This window comes from Apiospora marii, assembly GCF_038362585.1.
Source record: "Apiospora marii strain CBS 49790 chromosome Unknown utg000001l_segment0_segment0, whole genome shotgun sequence".
In the NCBI taxonomy this organism is placed as follows: domain Eukaryota; kingdom Fungi; phylum Ascomycota; class Sordariomycetes; order Amphisphaeriales; family Apiosporaceae; genus Apiospora; species Apiospora marii.
In genome coordinates, this window is record NW_027117372.1 from 3,377,037 (window position 1) to 3,395,675 (window position 18,639).

The 18,639-nt window shown below is 52.2% G+C and overlaps 9 protein-coding genes across 9 annotated transcripts; 4 read left to right on the plus strand and 5 right to left on the minus strand.

Moving 5' to 3' along the window:
- Nucleotides 1-857: 857 nt before the first annotated feature.
- Nucleotides 858-2,798, plus strand: PG985_001091 (uncharacterized protein; the record flags this gene model as incomplete). The annotated part of the gene is made up of 2 exons (XM_066820860.1): nt 858-1,783; nt 1,901-2,798. The coding sequence occupies 2 exons, from the start codon at nt 858-860 to the stop codon at nt 2,796-2,798; spliced, it is 1,824 nt and encodes a 607-aa protein (XP_066691739.1).
- Nucleotides 2,799-3,640: 842 nt separating this feature from the next.
- Nucleotides 3,641-4,312, minus strand: PG985_001092 (cytidine/deoxycytidylate deaminase family protein; the record flags this gene model as incomplete). The annotated part of the gene is made up of 1 exon (XM_066820861.1): nt 3,641-4,312. One exon carries the CDS (start codon nt 4,310-4,312, stop codon nt 3,641-3,643), a length of 672 nt encoding a protein of 223 aa, XP_066691740.1.
- A 73-nt stretch (nt 4,313-4,385) lies between these two features.
- Nucleotides 4,386-5,009, minus strand: PG985_001093 (uncharacterized protein; the record flags this gene model as incomplete). The annotated part of the gene is made up of 1 exon (XM_066820862.1): nt 4,386-5,009. The coding sequence occupies one exon, from the start codon at nt 5,007-5,009 to the stop codon at nt 4,386-4,388; it is 624 nt and encodes a 207-aa protein (XP_066691741.1).
- A 516-nt stretch (nt 5,010-5,525) lies between these two features.
- PG985_001094 (uncharacterized protein) lies at nt 5,526-5,789 on the minus strand (the record flags this gene model as incomplete). The annotated part of the gene is made up of 1 exon (XM_066820863.1): nt 5,526-5,789. One exon carries the CDS (start codon nt 5,787-5,789, stop codon nt 5,526-5,528), a length of 264 nt encoding a protein of 87 aa, XP_066691742.1.
- A 698-nt stretch (nt 5,790-6,487) lies between these two features.
- PG985_001095 (uncharacterized protein) lies at nt 6,488-7,297 on the minus strand (the record flags this gene model as incomplete). The annotated part of the gene is made up of 1 exon (XM_066820864.1): nt 6,488-7,297. One exon carries the CDS (start codon nt 7,295-7,297, stop codon nt 6,488-6,490), a length of 810 nt encoding a protein of 269 aa, XP_066691743.1.
- A 564-nt stretch (nt 7,298-7,861) lies between these two features.
- On the minus strand, nt 7,862-9,022 carry PG985_001096 (uncharacterized protein; the record flags this gene model as incomplete). The annotated part of the gene is made up of 1 exon (XM_066820865.1): nt 7,862-9,022. One exon carries the CDS (start codon nt 9,020-9,022, stop codon nt 7,862-7,864), a length of 1,161 nt encoding a protein of 386 aa, XP_066691744.1.
- A 1,469-nt stretch (nt 9,023-10,491) lies between these two features.
- PG985_001097 (copper amine oxidase) lies at nt 10,492-12,824 on the plus strand (the record flags this gene model as incomplete). The annotated part of the gene is made up of 5 exons (XM_066820866.1): nt 10,492-10,797; nt 10,863-11,428; nt 11,481-11,802; nt 11,865-12,336; nt 12,421-12,824. 5 exons carry the CDS (start codon nt 10,492-10,494, stop codon nt 12,822-12,824), a joined length of 2,070 nt encoding a protein of 689 aa, XP_066691745.1.
- Nucleotides 12,825-13,739: 915 nt separating this feature from the next.
- Nucleotides 13,740-14,686, plus strand: PG985_001098 (uncharacterized protein; the record flags this gene model as incomplete). Its single annotated transcript, XM_066820867.1, has 2 exons — nt 13,740-13,818; nt 13,908-14,686. 2 exons carry the CDS (start codon nt 13,740-13,742, stop codon nt 14,684-14,686), a joined length of 858 nt encoding a protein of 285 aa, XP_066691746.1.
- Nucleotides 14,687-17,076: 2,390 nt separating this feature from the next.
- On the plus strand, nt 17,077-17,865 carry PG985_001099 (uncharacterized protein; the record flags this gene model as incomplete). Its single annotated transcript, XM_066820868.1, has 1 exon — nt 17,077-17,865. One exon carries the CDS (start codon nt 17,077-17,079, stop codon nt 17,863-17,865), a length of 789 nt encoding a protein of 262 aa, XP_066691747.1.
- Between the last annotated feature and the right edge of the window lie 774 nt (nt 17,866-18,639).

Here is an 18,639-nt window from a genome sequence, read left to right on the forward strand (position 1 = left end):
TCCCGTCAACTCAATCCAAGAACGGGCATAATTCTTGCATTGACGACTGCAGTTGCTCCTGGGATTCCATCGCCTTATGTCAGCTTCCGATGCCATGCATCCAACCACCGACATGCGGACATGGCGCAAATCTGTTGGGAGGCTATGCAGTAGGTATGCTTTTATCAGCCCACTTTCCAGGGTTGCAGGAAGAAGTGTACGGTTTGGGTAATTGGTCGTCGAGTTGATGTCATTGGGTACGTGTAGTCGGTTGGCTCCGAACCGGGCAACCCCTAAAGCTGCTGCTTCTTGATGCACTCGAAGCGAGATCCGTCATCGGGACGCCCAGCCAAGACGTCCAAATTGGTCACCTGGATCATCATTTGTAAGTACGTGCAGGTTTCCAGGTGCGGATTAGGCAAGACCTCCAAGGTTCGTTGTCAAGACAGATCCGTTCGCTAGCTGCTTCAACCATCATTCTCACACGGATAGTTTCGGCTTGATTGCCAGGCCAGTCTAGTTGGCATACATTTCATGACAAACTCATGGCAGTATCGATAAGGTAGGTCGTAGGAAGGGACGACCACGAGAATATTTGATCCGGGCTCAATCAAGGAAAGTTCCGATTGATCGCCAACGGTTTCTGGAAGGTGCAAATGTATAGAGCACCGCAGCCAAAGCTGGATGGACGGTTTAGTAATCCTGCAGAACCCAAGTTTGACATGTCCATTGATGGAAGGATTTCTCTCAATCATCTGGAGCGATGTCAAGACCACACCTCCGACCCTTTTCGTAAACACAACTTATGTACTCATAGCCCTCCCTATATATATCTCTATTCAATCTTATCCTTTTGCTGTCTCTAGCTCGATCTGGAGATGCCTGCGTCGATACAGCCGCCACCTGGAAGTCCTGGAGATGAGCGGTTCTACAGTGCACGCAGCAGTCGAATGGGAAGTCGCCATGTGGTAAATGGCGAAGCGGACTACAAGTTTACATTGGCCAACAACTTGACCTGCGACCCCGAACCCCAGACTGCGTTGGCCCCCGCAAGTGTACTGGGCCTCGGCAAGCACCGCAAGCAGAGCATGAAGCAGTCGGACCCTAAGACTTCACGACCGACGTCAGAAACCAATGCAAAACAATCCCCTTTTGTCTGGAAAAGACTTCGCAAGTGCTCATGCGACGTTGGAGGCGACCTCGAAATATACGGGCAGTCTGCAGGTCAACCCTCAAAGTCAGTCACAGTCAGGCAGCCGAGCATACCAGACGCTTGCAACACGCCTCACTCAGCTCCCCGGGGAAATTCGACGAATCCGAGTGAGGAGACCGAGAACATCGTTGAAGACATCAAGGCATATTTATCTCTTCGTCGCCATAGAGCGTGCGGCGCAGTGCCTGGTACAAGAGCCCAAACCTGCCGACCAACACCCAGGCCAAGCTTGGCACCGCTTTCGGGGGCTGATACCACTCGGGCACAACCCAACGAGGCCGTCGATATTTACCTTCTGTCAACAAATGACATTGCCGAGATACTTGATATTGTGATTGATGGGCTCCGGGCGTTGCACGACAAGCATCTCTCTACCGGATGCCTTTCGACACTGGCGCCTAATCACACTAGGCCCAGAGCTGGTACTTATAGGAAAGGTATCTTTCCACAGTGTTCCAGGTTCGCCGACCCGGCTACTACTATCAGTTCTGTCAAGTCTGCCTTCAGCGCCGAAGGATATGTCAAGGATCACACACCACGCAACAACAAAGCTACCATCATTTCGAGGCAGAGCATTACAGAATGCAACTAGTATACACCTTCAGAAGGCTCATCCTACAGAAGCCTTCAGGATGGCGATCCTGTGTCCAGGTGTGCCACTCCTCACACGAAGTCGTCCGCGTCGATTGCAGTGATACAGAAAGACAGTGATGTGTCAGGTGTATGCCCTGTGGAATTCGACTCGACGTATCTCAAGAGCCCTTGGCAAGTGCGCCGACCGAGTTCTACGCCTTTGCCCCGCAAGCAGTCTATGATCGAAGGGGATAATATGCCGGCTTCTGAACCCGACATTGTGTCATTTCCACCACTCAGGCCGCGATCTTGCACGAATGACTGGATTGCGCCTCAGTCAGAACTCGAGAATCTTCGCCCGGACAGCCAACGCACCCCAACTTTATATCAATATGGCGTAGATGCTCATCGTGGCGATACCCCGTCTCCTGAAATAGAGAGACGCTCTTCGATCTCGAACACTGCCCTACCAGGTTCCACGACCTCGTCCCGCACTTCGCCTACAGAAAGCCCTGGAAACTCTGGAAAGAAGAGGATGGGCTCTTCTATAGGTATCGCCTCTCATCGGCGAAAGAGTACTGTCCAACAACTTGATCCCCAACCTGATCCCCAACCTGATCTCCAATCTGATCTCCAACCTGATCTCCCAGACCAAAGTCCAGATACCGCTCTCCTAGACCGCCTTAGGCGGTATAGTTTGATGCCTCTACTAGACCACACGCCTGAGGTCCTGAGAAAGAAGAAAGTGGTTTCAAAACTGGTCGAAGATGTGCCATTGACCGGGAAAAGGCGGATGTCGAGTCGTGCCATGTTGGAGGATATCCTGGCAAAGGCCCCAAGCCAAGGAAGTGGGTCCCGGAACAACTCCTCCTCTAATCGCCTCAGCAAGACATCCCGGAAGGTATCTAAGCGAAGCAGTGGCAGCAGTGGCTACAGACGGCTCTATTGTTTAGAGGATTCTGTGCCTCACATCTGCGTGGACGAACAGCCAACACCCATCACGGAAAGGTCCCTGGAGGAGATTCTCAGATAGCACCCTAGACGGCTCATATGAATATAAAACCTGACATACATAGCTTACAAATACCGAAATTTGAGCAATTATTACGTCAAGTTACAAGTTGTGAACATGATTGTACTTCATCTTTGCTAATGTATGCCGCCTGAGTAGACTGCCACTTCTACTGCCACTTCTATGCACTGTATAGTGGTGAAGGACATTTAATGACACCGGAGACACTGGTTTGTTAAATTTATTTCATTCTCGGATCTACCCCTAACAAAGTCCCTAGCGTCGAGCTCAACCCTTTAGGATAGCAAGCCCAGTCTACTCGAGATTGTGTACAAAGTTCCCTCCAGCCGAACGTCAAAGGGGCCGATCTTAAGGAGACAGAAGGAATTGTTGCCTGTTAGAATGTTCACTTGATAATAAGTCCAAATCTTACCAAAGCCGTACACATCTGTGGAACAGGTTGCAGATTACATATGCACCCGAAAGAAGATTGGAAATCATGGTGATAGGTTCGTGGGATGGACAGATTGGTTCCGTTCATAAAGGTTAAGCCAAGTCGGTTGTTCTGGCCAAAAGACCCTCCTTTGAGCTTGTCGAGAAAAGGGGTTGATCTCATTCCAACAGACTTCGCGAGGGTTTTCGTCACCATGACCATACACTCGATAAACTATTCGAGTTTCGAACCCCTATTTGTACTGACATATCAGACTCGACGAATGTTTGCAAACATAGGGCCATGCCATAATGGCAATTCAATAATAGAAAACCTCGGTTAACAGGACAGATCAGCTGAAGGCGACTGGTATACTGCTTGAACTGCTCGAGACTGTAATTGGGGTTTGACCTTTTGAGCGTCTACAGTATTATTTCCAAACACTAGCACTCTCTACTCCATGAGCCTTGCCCTCCTGATAAGTTTCGCTCAATCCATCGTACAATCTCTTCACCCTATCAATCTCCCCTCTCCACTTCTGCTTCTGCCTTTCATCCGGTAATTCGTCGACGAGGTCCGCAAAGCTCTTAGCCGTGAAGAACTTGTTCCGACGGTTATACAGCGGGCGCCGCTCGAGGCTCTCGTCACTCTCGCCAACAGCGCGCACCCGGAACACCTCCTGCAGGATCTGGAGGTCGTAGGGGATGCCGAAACGGTCGCGGCTGTCCTCGTAGGTGAACAGGTAGTAGAAGTTGTCGAAGCCGGACCAGGTAATGCCGCTCAGGCAGAGCGAGCACGGCTCGTGCGTCGCCACGAAGACGCAGTCTTTGGTTGTCGGTCGCGGCGCCGAAGGGGCCGTGTCGGGGGTCGTCGACGAGAAGAATTGCTGGATGCAGTTGATCTCCCCGTGCAGCAGCGGCGACGCTTGCTCGTTGTTGGTCGCGACCGTCACGGCGGACAGGTCGGACTTACGCAGGATCGCCGCCCCGAACAGCTTGCTGCCTGATGAGACACCCGCGGTGGTTAGGGGTATAATATCCTTCTCGATGGTTGAGAGCAAGGTTTCCAGGAGAGTCTCTGGGTTGGCTGCTGGTGATGGCATTTTGGTTTCGAGGTAGAAATGAAATCGGATTCCTTAGGAGGATGGTATGCCTTCTTGGAATTTGTCAATGTGATCATGGGAGTAATGGAAAACCAATAAAAACCTCATTGATCGCCGTGATAGAGCCGTGCTTCTTGTGAAGCGCTATCGGAATCGGGGGGTGCCGCTTGCCTGAGTGCAACGAGGTAGGTGGGTCAAACCCCGGCGACCTCCGGCCCTCCTGTCCCAGCCCCCCCTGGACCACCTGAGCTTCACCTGTGTCATCCACGGTGCCAAACGCGTCGCGAAGCTCGGTGTCGTGGATGCTGCCCTGGCTCTGAGCGGCAGGATGCTGGTAGTCGTGAGCCCGCTGATCTACGGGCGGGGGACGAGGATCTTCAATCGGAATAGCATCTAGATCCCCATCGCTAGCGGCGGGCCGGACCGTCGTGGTGGGCCGGAGCGCTGGGGAGTTTGACAACGTGCACGTGGGGGATCTGGCTGAGATATACCGCATCGTGTTGGCAGAGGTGCTGGCCAACGGCGGCGAGGGGCTCCTGACACGGAGGCGGGTCTTTTCTTCAGCGGCAATGGGCGACACATCTGGCGCGGGGTCGGGCAGGGCGCGGCAGATGCGTGCCATGCGGCGGGTAAGATCCGGGATAACGTGGCCAAGAGTGTGACCCTGGATGAAGGCGCGGCGGTGTTGACCGAACATATTGGAGTAGAGGATCCGAGTATTGTTGAGCTGGGCTATTGCAGCAACTCGAGAACTTTGTCTACTGTGGCCAGGAGCTCTGGCTGGAAACTCCAGAGGGACATGAGGCCTAGAGGTAGGGGTTCTAAGATGACGTTGATGAAATTTTGGGGTGCACTGCGATGTGTGTGGTATGCATGTATTATCATCAGGCAGTACACAAGGACACATATAAGCTCAGTACCAAAATCGGATATCAGTTACGAAGGGAATCGTAGTTATTCTGTCAAACTTGGCCAATGCCTAAAGACTTTTCCATCAAGTATTGTACTGCTCATCACGAGGAGTACATTTCCATTAATCATTCATCGTTCAAAGGGTGTGTAGGTGTGTTTCCATTCCTGAATTGCGACCCGAACTCCTGCCAATCCCGTCCCAAGGTGGACGGATGGGCAACTCCATGCGCCTGCTACTCAATCGGTATTACAAATTTGCCATTCTTCTCGTGTCGTTTCGTTTTGTCAAGGGGACGACTGTTTATTTCTTCCACTGGCCGGCGTTCTCGACACCCTTGGCCACGCCGTCGGCGCCGTTCTGGACGCCCGTGCCCAGGGAGCCGAGGGCATCGCCGACGGGCTTGCCTGCCGAGCCGGTGGCGCCGGTGATGGTGTCGCCAATGCCGCGACCGGCCGCGCCGGTGACGTTACCGACGGTGCGCGAGACGCCACCGACCGTGTTGCCGAGGGCGCTGGTGACGAACTTGGCGGCGCCAGTAGCACCAGAGTTTTGTGAGGACGGCATGTTGATTGTTGATTTGGTGGCTTTGTTGTTGGGAACTTTTGCAATAGAGATGGTAGGTAGCGTTGAGACGAGTCGTAGGATGATAGCCTGGCTCTGAGTATGTGGTAGGAAATTGAATAGTCTTCTCGAGGTCAAAATGCCGTGCCTGGTTCCTGGGGGCTATTTGTAAACAGGCGTACAAGGCAATTGCCCCGCCAAAGCAGGGAACTCGAAGGTTGAGAAGTGACGTCACAGATGCTCTTTGTCATGAGTTAGCCTGTTTCAAAATGCCATAGGGCTGACAGAAGATCATCATTCATTCTTCGAAATCGACAATCTGTCTATTATTAGCCAAATTATTATGGGCTCGACAGATGTTGTTGCTCGAAAACCGCCCGCAGCCAGGCAGCATCCAATGTGTACATATTGCGTGCATGGCTAATTGAGCATGATGTCACGTCGCGGAGCCTGCTCGCGTCTTCACGTGTCCAGGGCGGCGAGAAGGGAAGCCTGCCCCTAAGGGATGGTCCTCCACGGTCGGATATTAAATGCAAGTTTTAACTCTTTGCCGCTAATCGGCCTCACAATGGTGAGAATACCCAGAACTCCTGACTTCGATATGTGGACCAGCCGCGAGCCCCAGGGGTTTGCCCGTACAATCCAGAAACTCCTATCCTAGTAAACCATGCAGCCACCCAGCCAGCCTCTGGCTGGCTGCTTCATCTAGTTCTGTCTTCTTCCCTGACCCAGCATCCTGCAAATCCAACAAAGGTCTTCGTCGGCTCGACCTGCCCGCCCTTCGCGGTCTTCTCGGGCGCGTCCAGGAGGTACTGGGAGCAGTGCTCGGTGTGGTAGGGGTTCGCGACGACGCTGTCGAAGGCGGCCCGCCTCTCGAACAGCGCGGCGAACTGCTTCCGCCACATCATGGCGCAGTGGTTGACGTGGTCGCGCCGCGACGTGTAGTAGAACTCGAGCTCCCCGAGGGCCTCGGCGCCGCCTTCTATGCGCTGCGTCAGCGCGGCGTCGTGGAATGCCGCCGAGCTGCCGTCCTCCTCGTACTCGGCCACGAAGTCGGCGTCGTAGCAGGGCGCCGGCACCCAGTTGTTGAGCAGCACGTCATACCGGCAGCCGTGGGACCGCGCCTCCTGCGTGGAGTTGCCGCAGGTCAGGTATTTGGCTCCTGTCGTGATGTTGCGCCGGGGCTGTTGCTGGTCATGGGCAGCGAGGGCGCTGGTGTTGCTGACGTCGTTCACACCCGTTGGATACGATGCGCAATCTATGGCCGTGTCGTTGGAGTTGGTGTTTGATAGCATGACCAGAACCCAGAAGAGGGAGGTCGTAATGATCACCACGACGTATGAAACTATATGTATTGAAAGCACGCGGCGTTGGCAACATGACGCCTTTGTCAGCCCAGGCTGATGAGGTTGAGGTCTGGGACTGGTCTCGACCAATATTGGATCGTCCGAGAATTCTGCATACTTGAGAAAGGGTTGATACTGGATTTGCATATTTCTATTTGGTGCCATGATGTTCGGTGTAAGTGTGAGGTTGCGAGCTTTGTTGGCAACTACTTCGACTGCCTCTTAAGTATCTCCTATGAACCCAGGCAGTTTTGGCGAAGTCCAGGAGGCTATGGCTTGTCGTCGCTTGTTCAAACCTGCCAGTAGTCAATGAATAGAATTATGATATTAGAAACTCGAATTCGAGTTCAAGATGTGGTTCGGCAGAGACGGAAGGCGAAGAGAACACCCGCCTGATGACTGTTGGCCAGTTCCTTCAATTAGTTGACCTACTTCGCCATCAACTACGTGCGCGCAGCAAACATCACACATCACATTCATCCGATAAAACTGAACAGCTGAAACTGAGGCAAATGGTAAACCGTATGCGCGACCGGAGCCTCTATCTGAATTGATGAAGTAATTAACTTTGCTACCCATCGCTGTTTCATGGTTTACAACTCTATGCGGTGCTCAGACCCTGAAACGGGGCGCCGCCCCCGCCATGATCGACTTGGGGTTTCTCGGGATGCATAGCTCCGCCGCGCTAACTCATGAGCCTCCCCCTAACCCGTCCAGCATCGTCGTCAATCACCACGGGCTCCAAATGTTCGGTCTCTCCAGCTTGGTCGCGTTCTTCGTAGGACGGGATCCCATGACGGTCTGGCCGTCCTCGCTTGTGTAGACGACTCCCAGGCCCGCGTGCGCCGCTTCGCCCACCATAATCTGGCTGAGCCCCCATCGGCCCAAGTTGGGAACCATTGGCAAGCCCACCCACTTGGCGAAAATGCGGGTCTTCTGGAGAGGCATGCGCTTCTGCTCGTCGATGTCCCAGACCGCGAAGACCCGGAACTCGTGCTGAGGCCGTCGTCCGGTAGGCGTCATGGCTGGTCCTGTGACAAAAATCACACCCTCGATGGCGATGTTCTCCTTCTTGAGCCTACCGAGTTGGGTGGGAACCTTGGTGCGAGAGATCGAGTCCCATAGAGTGTGTTTTCCGATGTCGCGGAAGTCGTTGCTCTCGCCGCAGATACCCATGCGGGCGTGCGGTAGGATACCGCGGCCTACGGCGGGTCGTCGCTCGATCGCCTTTGCCCAGACCGAGTCGTTCTGGACCATGTAGATGAACATCGACATCCGGTTGGGCATGGCTGGTGTGGCCTGCCAGATACTGGGCCAGTTGGCCTGATTCCAGAAGATCTCGGGAGACTCGTCGATGAAGGGGACGGCGGTCCGAGGTACGAAGGCGGGCCGTTCGCCGAGAAAGGACTTGGGGTCTTTAGGCTGCCACGTTTTCAAACCGAAACCGCGGGATTGGCCGGATTGCCATCTTCTCTCGGCTATGATTTTCCGAGGGTCGATGTTCTTCTTGTCCTTGCCCGTGCCCTTGTCTTCATCCTTGTTCTTGTTCTTGTCGACGATTTTCTGTACCTTGGTATTGATGCTTGGAAACCGAAAGAGCTTGACAAGGAGGCCAGCAGACACCTGGCCATGGACCATGATAGGCTTCACTTGCACTGCGCGGACTCCAAACCTGTCTTCTTGGACGTCGTTGTGTGCAGTGTGTTCGAGGATCGCGTCGTTTATGTCAACGAACACGAGGGTGTCGACCGGGAATACCATGACATGCTCTTCGACCTTGAACTTGCCTGTTTTGACCACACAGGGAAGATCTCCAACCATTGCTGTCTCATAGCCGGATTGGCCGGCAATGTTGTTGATCGCCACAATCTCTCCCACGTACATAGACATGATCGGTCTGGAGCAGGCGGCCACCTGTTGGTTGCGTTCAGAAAGGGTAGTTTTGGCGGGTGCAGGTGTGGTTGCGAGAGAAAACAAATGCAGAATGGCTCTTAGCTACTCAGTTCCTGGGGTTTTCACATTTTTGAGGGGGTTCGTCGTCGCCTCAATTGTTAATGGGTAAAGTGATTGTTGTTGCCAGAAACAATAACAATAGGGGCGACTGCAATCCAAATCAGCCAGTCACCAAAACATCACCTTCGACTTTTTCCTAGAACACAATCGTGATTAAAAAACCATTGAGCTACCCTCGCTATGTACATTTTCAACAAGGCAACTATTCTGTAGAAGGACTTGGATTTTATTCAGGTCATTTTCATCACCAATCTCATGTGCGTAATTAATTGTGAACAGTGCATCGCCTACCATGTGTTTCGGTGCTGTGTCGGCAGCTAATACGATGCACTCATCCGCCACGGTTGAAGGAAACAAAACAATCACATCTGAGTTGGGCACTCTCATTGTGACCAGTATTAGTAAAGGTATTTATTTGCACTTATTGCAAACCACCTATCTCGGGCAAATACTTACTTATCAAGAGAATCTGTACATGTAGATAGAGAGGAAGATAGAGGATGAGGTCATCATCCCCAAAGTCCACTACAAACGGCCTCCAGGCTGGCGCAAACCGCTACAGGGGCTGGCTGGCTGGCCACAGGGGGATGGTAAGCTGCAATTGGTCCCGCAACCGGCAAGCATACTGAATCGCAGCCTGCGAACTTGTCGATCAGCAATCGCATCAACAGCTCTCTAGGCACTGGGTCTCTCCCACTTCATGCATGCATTGCTATCGAATGACCGATTCAGGAATAGCACTCCTACAGGACAAACGATGCATCATGCCGTGGGCGAAAGGTGCAGTGAGGTGGGGTTGATAATCTGTCTCGTGGGAATCCAGCGCCGGTCCACGGCCGCGTCTTATCTCTCTAACTAGAGGCAGTAACGCTTATCTGTGGAATGAGGGGTAGCGCTTTCTAGGGGCGACACCACCTACACTCGGCCGGCTGGCTAGCGACCCCAAGCTCGGTGCATATTGATCATCATCCACCATCCATGGGAGGGATGCCATGAATAATGCCGATGATTGGCGTTGCAAACCTTATCGTTAGGTAACCAGTCCTTTCGAGAAACTCGCCCGCTTGCCTTGGAGATTAGAAGCCTCGAGGTTTATCGGCTTTTAGACATCTCAAGCTTACAACCGTCCCCAATGGCTAGTATTTCCCCTTTGAGACATGGCTTCCTCATCCCCGAGCGCCCACCTGGCCTGCTCTATATATCAAGGTCCGCCTCAACAGCTAGATCCCCTATATCATAAATACAGTTATTTGCATCGCCATCTCATGACCCAGCACTTTCCTGTCTCTTCATCCTTCCCTGTATACTGTACTTGACCAAGAAACACCCATCCAGACAGTCGCACCATGGTCTCCGCAGTTGCGAAACCCGACTTGCACCCCTTTGACCCTTTGACGGCGGGGGAGATCGAAGCAGCCATCTCGATCGTGAAGAAGGCCCACGGCGATGTCCTCTTCAATGTCGTGTCGCTTCACGAGCCGCGCAAGGCGGAGATGATGAAGTGGCTCCAAGACTCGGCAAACCTCCCCAAGCCTTCCCGAGTTGCCGATGTCGTGGTCATTGCCCCTGGCGGCAAGGTCTACGATGGGTTGATTGATCTGCAGGACGGAAACATCACCAAATGGGAGTTACTAGAGGGTCTCCAACCCATCGTGAGTTCATTACCCCGGTTCTTACCCTTCCATCTGTGTAAGAGATGTTAACCACTGGTCTCTAGATCACTATGGAAGAGCTTCAGGCAGTGGAGCACGTCTGCCGGAAAGACCCCGGGGTCATTGAGCAGTGCGAGATCAGTGGTATCCCCAAGGAAGATATGCACAAGGTCTACTGCGACCCCTGGACCATCGGGTACGATGAGCGCCACGGCAATACCATCCGGTTGCAGCAGGCACTCATGTACTACCGACCCAATCCAGATGACTGCCAGTACGCATATCCTCTGGACTTCTGCCCAATCTACGATGGCGAGAAGAAGGCCATTATTGGCATCGACATCCCCAAGGTCAGGAGGCCTCTGAACAAAGCCCCGCCAATCAACTACCACCCAGAAGCAATTGAGAAAGCTGGGGGATACAGGACCAACCTGAAGCCCATCAACATCACACAACCAGAGGGAGTTTCCTTCCAGATGAAGGGCCGACAACTGGAATGGCAAAACTGGAAGTTCCACATCGGCTTCAACTACCGAGAAGGAATTGTCTTCAATGACATCACGTACAACGACAAGGGCACCGATCGGCCAATCTTCTACCGACTATCACTGTCCGAGATGGTGGTCCCCTAGTAAGTCGAGAAGTTTCCAAACCCAGAGTTCGTTCGTGCTGACAAGTCATAGTGGAAACCCCGAGCATCCCCATCAACGCAAGCATGCCTTTGATTTGGGCGAGTACGGAGCCGGTTACATGACCAACAGTCTCTCACTTGGTTGCGACTGCAAGGGTTCCATCCATTACCTTGATGCCGAGTTCCCTTCCCGGGAAGGCGGTATCCGCACTATCAAGAATGCTGTCTGCATTCACGAAGAGGATGCAGGCATCCTGTTCAAGCACACAGACTTCCGCGACGAGTCGACCATCGTCACCCGAGCACGCAAGCTCGTCGTTCAGCAAGTGTTCACTGCTGCTAACTACGAGTATGCGATCCAGTGGATATTCCATGTAAGTCCCATATTCTGAAACCTATCATACCGTTACCTGCTATATACTGATTCCCATTGTAGCAAGATGGAACTATTCAGCCGGAGATCAAACTCACCGGTATTCTCAACACCTATGCCATGAACCCTGACGAGGACCTCGGAGGTTGGGGTACACAGGTCTACCCCGGAGTCAACGCCCAGAACCACCAGCATCTCTTCTGCCTTCGCATTGACGCCAACATCGACGGGCCTAACAACACCGTATTCATGTCCGATGCGATGCCTTCCGATGCACCCGTTGGCAGCAAGGAGAACTTCTACGGTAACGCCTTTTACGCCAAGAGAACCAAGCTGGCCACCACTGGTCAGGCCGCCACGCAATACAACGGAGATACCGCAAGAACCTGGGATATCTCTAACACCAACCGGTTGCACCCCTACAGCGGCAAGCCGGCCTCCTATAAGCTTGTAAGCCGCGAGGTGCCCAGACTCCATGCCCAAGGAGGGCTCCTTGGTGTGGAAGCGTGCTGGTTTTGCCAGAAATGCAGTCCATGTAACTAAATGTAAGCCTCCTTCCCCCCTTTCTTCTACTTTGGACAACTTGGTCGAACAGCAGCTAACCACTGTACAACAACAGACAGCGACGACCAGCTGTGGGCAGCCGGCCGCCACGTTCCCCAGACTTCTGGCGAGCCATCCCACGGCATCCCCGAGTGGATGGGCGATGGCACCGAGTCCATCGACAACACTAACGTCGTGTTCTGGCACACGTTCGGAGTTGTCCACTTCCCGGCTCCCGAGGACTTCCCCGTGATGCCGGTGGAGCCCATCACGCTGATCCTAAAGCCGCGGAACTTCTTCGACAACAACCCCGTCATGGATGTGCCGCCGAGCTACGCGAGCACGCCGAGCCAGGTGGCGGCGAACAACGCCGGCGTCTACGATGCGGCTGACAAGATCAGCAAGCTTGCCTTTGGGAAGGAGTGCTGCTCCAACGGGACTAACGGGACTAACGGGACCAATGGTGTTAACGGACATTAAGTGATTTTACTGTGTTTTTCATGAGACTTTTTATGCGATTTTGGAACGGTATCTGAGGGATGGACAACTAGCATGTTCTTGTACACTTAGGTTATATCAAATTAGAATTTCAATCTTTTCACCTAATATTTACCGTCATATTTATTTTGAGACATGATACGCCCGGCTACTGCTGAGTGTTTTTAATCAGCATTGTCATTGTGCCTCTTAGGCTTGATTGATTTCTTCTACGAACACAAAACACAATATTTACATCGTCATCTTTGCTGGTGGTAAAAAGCTGTCCCTGACACACACGAGGCCAACTGTCGTAAGGTCTCTGGTCTCGATGCTTTCACTGGCCACTTGGTATTGATCGCCAACTATAAGCAAAGATGCTGGAATTCGTAATTATGGTCCTGGAACCCCTCAGTTGTCCTCAGGCAAGAACCAACTCCAGCCAGTACAGCCTCTGGATGCTGCAATATAATGCTGCGAGTGCTTCCACGCAATCGGAGTTACAAGCCCTACGTTGGTGGAATTACTGGGAGTGGTATTGTTGTAGTTTGACATGAAATGATATCTCCGAAACTGATCTCTGATCAACTTTAACAATTGGATTGTAAAGCTGCACTTTAAAATCTCAAGTTGAATGTCACATGAATCATCACATAATTATTCAACCTGTCAAGGAACAATACCTTAGTCAAGCAAGATATTCTTGATGCCTTGGCATTGATCTGAGCTTGGGTGATAGGCAAGTGAGGTTTATTCGTTTGTTAACTGGACTTTCTGCCTTTTTATTATTTAAATTGGCAATTCAATTAAATCCGTATCTTTTAACCGGATGCCTTCCGTTCACCAACCAAAATATCAACTCTGCCTTCGACTCCCCAGACACTCCACCTTCCATTGGACACATCAACATCAAGCAAGATGGATCAGAACCAAGAGTCAGACATGCCCGATGCAGATACCGAGATTGCACCTGTGGTTTCGGATTTGCTTTCATCAGGTAAGTACGAAAATTTGCTGGTGCCAAGAACCGCGACTTCCGTGTTTTGACCCAGCTTACCTTACTGACCTAACCTAATTTTTATACAGATCCCTTCGGCGATGACCCCAGCGACAAGACTCGCGATCACCCCGAACCTTCCCCCTCCAAAGACGACCAGGGCACTGCTTCTGAAAACCCTGAAGTTTACCAAAACCCTTTCGTAGATCTTGCGAACCAAGTCAAGAACATTGTGGGGCAGCCCCAGGAAGCTCCCGAGATGGCCCCTCCTCCCTCGGCTCCCGCCAAACGTGGCCGTGGCCGACCTCGCAAGTACCCCCTTGCCACGCCCAAGGTTGGCGACAGTGCCAAGGGTACACCTTCGACAATCAACCATGACGACTCACTGTCCCAGGATGCCCCGCCAACCAAGAAGCGTCGAGGCAGGCCCCCCAAGAACAGCCGCACCCAATCCCCACCGAATATTGCCACTCCATCACGCATCACGCGTAGTGGCTCTATGCTGTCGGATTCTCGGCCTTTCTCGGCTGGCCGACGAGATCTCCGCGTACCCAGCTCAGCTGGTGTTGATTCAGAGGAGGATAACAAGAGTCCCAATTCCACCTTCACACCCATCAACGGCCGCCGACAGCGTCATGTTTCCTTTGACGACCAGTCTGCCGACGGCGATTTATTCGGACCTAATCTGAAGTCTAAGCTACGCCAGGCTCTGTTCGAGGACGCCCTGGAGCACGACGGCGGCGTCAGCATCCCTAAGGACTTGGCTGAGGAACTGCACCAGCACCTGGGCGCTGGCCTGTCGGCACCCCAAGGAGAGCTTTTCATCCGGGCCGACCTTGTGCGGGATCTACGTGAGCTTTTCGACTGAGTGGAACATCATGTGGACAGAAGAACTAAATTTTAGTCTACGGACACATGGACTTCTTTGAGGAGGATTTTGCAGGCAAATGGGTGGAGGATGGCTTGAGCCTATCAACAGAGGTTGCTGGAGGCTTTGATATGAAATCAGATTGACATTTACTGATGGTTGTGGCGTTGTGAATCCGAACACATTTGAGCTTAGAGATTCCCCTTTCCGCAGTTATAATGGAAATAGATGCGCTACTTGTTCATTCCGAGTTCGAACGTGTCATAAAAATCTGTTTTTTGCCGGTGAGGATCTCAGACACCGCCGTCAGCCACGTGAGCTGGGTGTCTGAAAAGAAACCCCGTGTCTTATTGGGCGGTCGAATACGGGGAATACGCTCGTTCTTCTAGCTTACGCTTGCATTGATCCAAGTCCAGTGGCCCACTCATTCCGATTGGCGTAATCTATCTATCTGGACTCCGGAATTGTTGTGATTTGCTGGTCCTAGGGATGACAACGGTGGCAAAAGGTTGTCGCGTCGAGTCGGGCTGTACCGTAGCCGGCTGACACGGGCCTCATCGATGGTAGTAAGATGGACTAGGTAGCTTAGCACGTGATGCGTGGCTGTATATACCCACGGATCGGGATTGAGAGGCTATGAGATAGCCTCCGTTTCCTTTTCATAGATAGGGCTGACTGACTCAGACGGGATCATCCTTGGCGGAACCAGTCACACGCACAAACAGGGTGACCAATCTCGTAGGATTGCCTGAAACCTCGTTAGCTCTCACCTTGGCGATGCAAGCTAGTTTTACATAAGACGCGGCTTCGATGGAAATCCGGCCTTGATACAGCATTTACCCTAATGGGACATAAGTTCTCCCTGCAGGCCTGGCGTGACTGGTATACTAAAGCAGGAAATTCGTATTGGGCACAACCAGTGAAATTTGGACGTTGTTGGATACTGCATCACCGTGATGATTCTCATGATCCCTTCTTCCATTGGCATATGCTGTATGGAACAGCGCTTAAGAGGCTGTATAAATTCTTTGTTTCAGCTTAAGTGGTGTAGGTGCAACACAGCCGTATTCAACGAGTTCCTGCGTCTATATTTAGATTCATACACAGAGATATATAGTCCTTGGAGAGCTAGTTCAACAACGTTCTTTCACGTTACCTTATTTCGGTGTCATGGAGGTAGTATAACCAGGCACAACATAACCAACAAAAAAGATGGCAGTGAGATAATTTGCTAGTATGACTGAAACATGATTATGGAGCAATCAGCTTGCTAATTTTGCACAGTGAAGATTTAGCAACTCATACTATCTACTCCGGTGATAATGTTTGGGGACTTACATGATACTGGTTGTCTCATTGTGTGAGAATGATTGTATATTCGTTGTAAGGCCAAGGTTACACAATCTTGATAGTTACAGTCGCGCAACTCCGCTGCTTAGCCTTGTATTAAATCGTCCTTTCAATGGCATGAATGGATTGTGATCTCCTCACCGAATGTGCCGAACTTACCGCAATTTTAGCAGAATCGAACCACCAAAGGACAATCACGGCTTAGCCATTGTACATTTCGGTCAACGCTACCTTTGATCTACGAATCAAGCTCACGAGGACGTATAAGAACGTATAGAGACGTGGTAGATGTTCACCTATCAAATACGGGAAACTTGCCTCAGGAGGGTATTATGTAAGGGCCGAGACGAATCGATCACAACTAGTGTTGAGTAAGAAATGAGTGGCCTTGGCCTTTGAGGCCAGGCCGAAGTAGGAGATTAGACAAAGCTATAGATATCCTTGGCTTTGTGGGATTAGGTCCAATGGATCAATATGGTCACAGCCTGCAGGACGGTTGGCTTTGAAGTCATGGCAAGAGGCTGTGGTTGAGTGATGACAGATCCCGTATTGGAAGAGTTAAACCAGGGTGGTTTAAATAGGACATTCTTCCCAAAAGGATCGAAACTTGGCATCTAAAGCACCTCTATATCCACGAATTGACCAATGGTGGGGGGTTTTGCCCGACATGACTTCAGACATGGAAACAGAGATGCGGCTGAAGTCACCAGTGTTATCCTGGAACATACACCGAACAGTAAGGACACCATTCGGCTACTACCAGGAACACACCCTATAGGGCTGAGCACAACTGGTGCTGCTAAAGTAAGAAACGAACAGAGGCTCCTTCTCCGTGGACCCCAAGTTCAGCACCCAGTATACCTTCTTCATCCCAACGCGGAAAGGCCGGGACCATCTCTTGTGGTAGATGTATCTGGATGTAGCAAGCACCATACGATATATAACAGAGATGAATGTATTCCAAAGTTGTGTTTTTGGAGGCTACAAACAAGACAGACACTAAAGAATCAACGACGCTTATCCCATATACACAGACAAAAATGGACGCATACCTACTCCAGTCGCCATTGGCATCTCTGCCCGACTACCGCTACTGGCAAGCAGGACAACTCCTCTACATACAAGGGGCTACGGCCGAGGAGTATCACATCGTCACCGCTGGCGGCCTGATCCGCGACGGGAAGAGCCTCTACATGCTCATCGTCCAAGACGTGTCGCTGCTGGGGTGGTGCGCCTGCGGCTCGTCGTCCTCGTCGTCGTCGGCCAAGCACCACACCCGCTGCGTCCCCATCACGAAGCCCATCCAGTACTACCAGGACCTGACGGCGCAGGAGCCCGTGGGGCAGATCGGCAAGGTGGTGCACTACTCGACGGAGCAGGGGTACGGCCTCGTCAAGGTCGGCTCGCAGTGGTTCCGGGGCGACGAGGAGGCCATTGGCCATGTCGCCGTGCCGCTCGACATGCTCGACCAGTACATCGACGAGCCCGAGATGATGGACCTGGTCGAGTTCTCCACCGCGTCCGGCGAGGAGGTCACGGGCGTCGTGGCTGAGGCCCAGCCCTTTTGCGTCGCCTCCGCGGGCAGCAGCAGCGGCAGCCGCCGCAAGGTCCACGGCCTCGTCGTCAACACCTCGAGCTACCCTGTCAGGCCAGAAGACTGCGGCATCTGGGTCCGCCGCACCGTCGCGGCTGAGAGGCCGTTGCTCCTGGGCCACGTCATCGGGTTCAGCAGCGAGGGCGCTGACTACAGCATGATCGTCCTCCCCTTTGACCGTTTCAAGGATGACCTGAAGAAGACCATTCGTCGCAAAGCTTTCAACATGGCTTAGGATGATGATGGAATTGAGGACGGGTACCGGGTTAGCTGGGCTCTGTGCAATGGGCGTTGTTTTGCATCCACATAGATTTCGTCGAGAGTGGGCGTTACAGGTATGGTGGCATACGGGATCGAGTTGGTATTCATGGCATTGGGTTTGGCGTTGGATACTATATCTAGACGATTTAGACAGACGTAGTGAGCAATCACAGCAGCGATCGTGCGGGCACGAATCATACATCTACAGTTCGACCATCTTCCAATTCAGGGGGTCCTCAACACTGCATCGGTACGTCCAATACCGACCTAGCATAAACATCACACCAAATTTGCTGGCAGCGATGTCGATACCGTAAGTGGATTGCTACTGGATGACCTATCAGATGGAAGCATTGCGCAGAGAAGACTCGGCGTATCAGGGCGAGGCGAGTGGCGTAGTGACGTCCTGTCCAGGCATTGCTTGTCTTATTTTTGGAAATTCGATCCACCGCCAGAGCAACCTGGACTGCGGATGGTAGCTGATCGACAAACAGTTCAAGATAATGAATAAATGCATCTTTATTCCCGAATTAGCGTCTCTTTGTTTGTATTGCCTGTAGCAGAATGTAAGAGAGCAAGCCCGAGAGCATTAAGGAAGGCAGTAGTGAAGCGATTCCATGGCCGCATAAACTACCCATCACGTGATTTCAATGGCATGCGATGCTCTTCTATTCATTGGCCCAACTCCAAGAATGGCCCCGCTCTACCTCTTCTCTGGAAAATGAATATGACTCTTGGGGAAATATCG